General features: G+C 39.5%; 1 protein-coding gene across 1 annotated transcript; it reads left to right on the forward strand.

Moving 5' to 3' along the window:
• Positions 1-3,072: 3,072 nt before the first annotated feature.
• On the forward strand, positions 3,073-4,475 carry LOC134843922 (aly/REF export factor 2-like). Its single transcript, XM_063860265.1, has one exon. The coding sequence runs from the start codon at positions 3,104-3,106 to the stop codon at positions 4,094-4,096; it is 993 nt and encodes a 330-aa protein (XP_063716335.1). The 5' UTR covers positions 3,073-3,103; the 3' UTR covers positions 4,097-4,475.
• The last annotated feature ends 486 nt before the right edge of the window (positions 4,476-4,961 follow it).

A 4,961-nucleotide genomic window follows, 5' to 3' on the forward strand; every position in this document is an offset into this window, starting at 1 on the left:
ATTTTTGTACCAAAAGGCATACAAAACTTGTTAACGATACCCAACAGTCGATTGTTGTTGTCGTTGGCCCCTTTCTTGTTGCTCCTTGTACTGCTTGCCCGATCAGTCTTCTCCCAAGACCCCTCCGGATTGAGCGCAAATCAGCTGACCCTTTCGGATTGAGCGCAATATATCATTAAAGTGCTTAAATGCTCAAATAACCCTACAGTACAAGCCTCACAAACGGGCTACAAAATTGATCGTAACGATCCTGACTGATATAAATGCCTGTAACAACAATATATCTATCAACAACAAACGGGAGGGTCGGATCACATCTTGTCTGGGGGGATGATTTCTACTGATTTTTACTTTTTTTTTTACTGTTTTTGGTTTTTTCGGTTATGTTTTTTGTTTTTCTTGGGTACTATACTACTTTTTGTTTGGTTTTATATCTATCTTTAAGTGTTTTTGGTCACGGACCATTCAGGAGATGACGGGACCGCGAATCCCCCCACCCTTCCTGGTTCGTGAATTTTCGGTCTTAACTAGGTTAAAAAGCTATTCACGGTAATCCGGAAGGCTTCCGCGTTCCGAACTACCCTTCCGCCCCAGCGGTTTTGGCCTATTAAGGGCGTTAATGTGAGCATCCGCTCGGCGCGGAGTGCTCGTCAACGGTTCTGCCGGTCATGATGTTAAAAAAGAATAACACCCAGGAGCGCCATAAAAACATCTATGTAACATTCGCCCGGAAGATACATATCGACGGAAAAAAAACTAAGTCTTAAGACGACTGGCTAACGTCTAAACAAAGCTTTACATGATTTTAACAGTCTCTACCAAGCCAGTACTTTCGGTGGTCTTTCTAACATCGGGTCGACAAAAACGTTACTGCTTTCGGCTTCGGTCAAAATACTCAAATTAACTTAATTACATGCAGATATAGTGAGCTCATGGCTGGGTCTCAGTATCCCCAGACCACGAGGTCACTCCTAAAAACAGGGCTACTACTACTTATTGAATTATTATTGTTTTTGTTCAGTAGATAAAAATCATCATCTCCATCTAAGATGGATCAACCCTTTCCCCCAACTCCTAGCTTCTCATCTTAGTAGAATGAATTCAAATGTTAATTAAATTCAAATCAGGACATGACAGGGAAGCTAAAAGTTTATATCAGTTCATAAAAGTTTCAGTCCCGAGACCCCTCCGGATTCTTGAATCCGGGGAAATAAGGCTCTTATCTTCCTTCCGGAAGGCTGGTTTTCCACCCTTCACCGTTGTTCGCAACGGCCTTGCAACAATTGTAGCGACACAATAGTTGCAACTCGGAGCGGTCTCTGCTACTTCTGCTTTTCTCCGATTCTGATTCTCAATTTTCTCGTTGTTGTCGTCGTCGCAGCTATCGTTGTTGTGTTTTTCTTCGACCTTTTTCCAAAATGGCCGTTTCTGACGTTTCTCAGAAATATGACGTCATAATTCGAATTTTTAAAATTTCAAAAAACCAGAATATTTTAGCCCTCACCGTTTGGCCAATCGTTCTAATAACGCTCTTATTCCTTCAAAATCACCAATTCGGAAGGTTCACTGCTAAAATTTCGAATATGCTGAATCTGCATTTTGATCCATTCTGATCGAATGTCACACAACTTAGCAGTTGCACGGACACTCGTTGTGATACCCGCGTCGAATTACAGCGTTCAACTTTGAAAAATTTATTATTTAACTGTGGTTGACGCAATATTTTCAATCATACTGCAATATAGTATATTTTTACGCGTCGCTGTTTATAGTAACCATGAATCTTTGTTTACGCAGTAAATACATGCTGAATCCGGCATTATTAAATCCGGTATATGTACTGGTAATCATCTGTACCAAAGACGCTATATGCCGACCCTGAATCTTTTTTAGATAATTTAGATGGCTCCAAAAACGAGGCAGCTTGAATTGGTTAATACTGTCACCGAAGAGTTGACTTGTTCGATTTGTTTATTGATGCTGCTCGATCCTTACAAGATAGAGCCATGTGGTCACACGTTTTGCAATGAATGTATAAGTGAATGGCTCTGCAGCAATCTACATTGTCCGTTATGTAGAATTTCTCCGACCAGGTTCCGATCGAACAGCGATGTAGTTAAGCGTATTGCAGCAGTAGTACCTAAATTGAACGTCGATGTAAAACAAAAGGTTGGCGTAATAAGAAAACAGAATACAAGTTTCTGTTTTTTGAAAGATAAAATGACGCTGCGAAAATTGAAAACTTTATTGGATTTTCAAGTGATTCAAAAGGCGCGGCTTCGCGAAAACACGGAAAACATGGATGTATCTGTTATGTCGCAAATAGAGTATGAGCTTTATGTTCAAGAAAGATACAGTTTGCGACAAAGACGGGCGGTAACCTTGCCCCCATGTCATGTTTGCCGACGTTGTGATCGTCCTTGGATTGATCTCTAGTCATACGAATCTTAGTATTGAGCGCTGTTGCGCTGCAATTTTTTTTTAAATTACTTGGTGCTCCTCGTTTTGCTTTTTACTGTGATTATTTGGCTGGTCCAGTTTTTGCATGTTTCAGTGTCAATGAACGCAGTGAAGACACTTAAATTCGCCGTCTTAATTTTTAGGGAAATTTTTTAGTTGTTTGCGCTCACATTGAAATTTATTGGCGATTTGTCTTCTGATTCGATTTTAAATTCATTTCAAACTCATTTGCAAAAGAATGCAAATTCTGCTCTACAATTACGATAGTTCAAGTGGCGCAAGAAAACGTGAATGACTTTTGATCTCAAAAACAGTCTTCAATTTTCAGAATTCACAGCGGAACGAAAAATATAAGTCATCCAGTTTTCTTAAATTTACCAAAAAAATTTCGATATCAAAAAATTCATGAATTTGAGTTCATTGACACTTTTCCAACTGCCTGATGGCTATTCTATCGGTAAATTCTTTTAGGACTCGCTATTTGTTTAATCAGTCTACAATTTGACCGATTTGATAGCTTAGATGTAGATTATTTTAATTTGAATTTTTATCAGTTAGTTAAGTTCTCAATGAGCTTGAAAACAAACCAAAATTGACTTTGAAATTAAATCGAAGCAAAACTCCATTTTCCATTTAAGAGAAAATGGATCAGTCACTCGACCAGTTTATTAAAGACCGCAAGATTAAATACCCAGGACGCGGAGGTCGTGGGCGCGGACGAGTCGCAGTCAGAGGAAACCCCAGAGGTGGGTCTACTAGTCGAGGCCGCGGAGGTAACTACTATAACAGCCGTGGAAGAGGATCCATGATTCCTAGAAGAAACTTCCAAATTCAAGGTAGTCGGGGGTTTAGAAAGAATCAGTTTGGGTATGCTCCTAGAGGCCGGGGAATGCAGATGAATCAACGACGTTACTACACTCCAAATTTTAGACAGCAAGGTCCTCCAAGACAGAATTCAAGGGGTGGATTCTTTAATAGGAACGCCCAGTTCAACAGACCTAGTCCGTTCGCTATGCAAAGAGGTGGCGGCGTAATGAAGAGGGGTCAACAAAGTAGTGGGTTTGTAGGAAACAGAATACCAACCAAGCTTTACATCTCTAACCTAGATTTCGGCGTTTCGAACCAAGATATCAAAGATTTATTCAGCGAGTTCGGAAAAATGAGACGATTTGGAGTAAATTTCGCACAAGGAGGCAAAAGCTTAGGAACTGCTGAAGTACACTTTGAAAACAGAGGAAGCGCTGTTAGGGCTATTCAAAAGTACAACAACGTGACATTGGATGGGAGACCAATGAAATTAGCAATTTCCGAACCATCTGAGCCGAATGTTGTTCAGAGAGTACCGATAGCCAACAGAATTCCCCCGGTCAACCAACCACGAGCCATTGGTAGAGGAATTACTAAGAAGCTGGTAGATAGAAGCAAGCAGTACATGATGAATAGAGGGCGTGGTGGTCAACGAGGAAGAGGTCAAATGATGCAGACTTTTAGAGGTCGCGGAGGGATGCGAAGAGGTCAGCGGGGGTCGATGCGTGGAAGAGGTCGAGGGGGTGGGAGAGGGGGAAATAAACAGACAGCTCCGACTCAAGAACAGTTAGACGCCGACCTAGCTGCTTTCACAGCAAAGAGCGAGTGAAGCAGCACTAAATGAATTTAAAAAATCCAACGTTCAACAAGAACTAAATCGAAAATATGAACATTTCGCGTTTATTGTCGAATTTGATGATAATGCAACAAATTTTCAAGTTTATTAAATTGTGTTCATTGATTTTTTGTTGTTTTTATTTTGGGATATCAAGTAAGTCATCTTTTAGAAATGCGCCAAGATGAAAAACTGACCTTGTGGTAATAAGATTAACCAGCAGTTTATTATTCGTTCATCTTATTTCTTTTTTCTACTTCTGTTCTTTTTATTGCTGTTTTTATATTGTATACACCATTGTTCGTGTTTTGTTTGAATTTTCTAACCCGATTGTAGTCTGATGGACCCTGGAAAAATTAACATGTTTGCAGCATTTTTATTTAACGACGAAAAGCGAGAAACGAAGTGGATATTCTCATGATGGACAGACTGAATAATGGAACCCTTTTTAAATAAATCAAAATCTTAGAGAGCCGCAACAAAATTGTATTCGCTGAACGCGTTGTGCAGAAAATTAGTCATTAGTCAGTCTTTCATCCTTCACAAGGGATTCCATCGAGCAACAACACGATTTCATCATTCTTATGGTGATACTTTTTAGCAACTACAACCTATGAAAAAATACGCAATTAAATTGTGTAGTGTTGCGTTTAAAAGGATACTTAGTGATTAGATATTTTACCTGCTTGATGACCCGGGATGACTAGATAAGCTAGTCATACAATTCTCATATATACGTTTCATATATATATTAAAATTTGCCCGAAAGCTTTCTCATGAGCATTTTCCCATTGTCGGAATTGTATGACTAGCATGTTTCCATCCATAAACTTTCAAATCTCTATTCTTCCATGAACTT

This window comes from Symsagittifera roscoffensis, chromosome 4 (genome assembly GCF_963678635.1).
Source record: "Symsagittifera roscoffensis chromosome 4, txSymRosc1.1, whole genome shotgun sequence".
Classification (NCBI taxonomy): Eukaryota; Metazoa; Xenacoelomorpha; order Acoela; family Convolutidae; genus Symsagittifera; species Symsagittifera roscoffensis.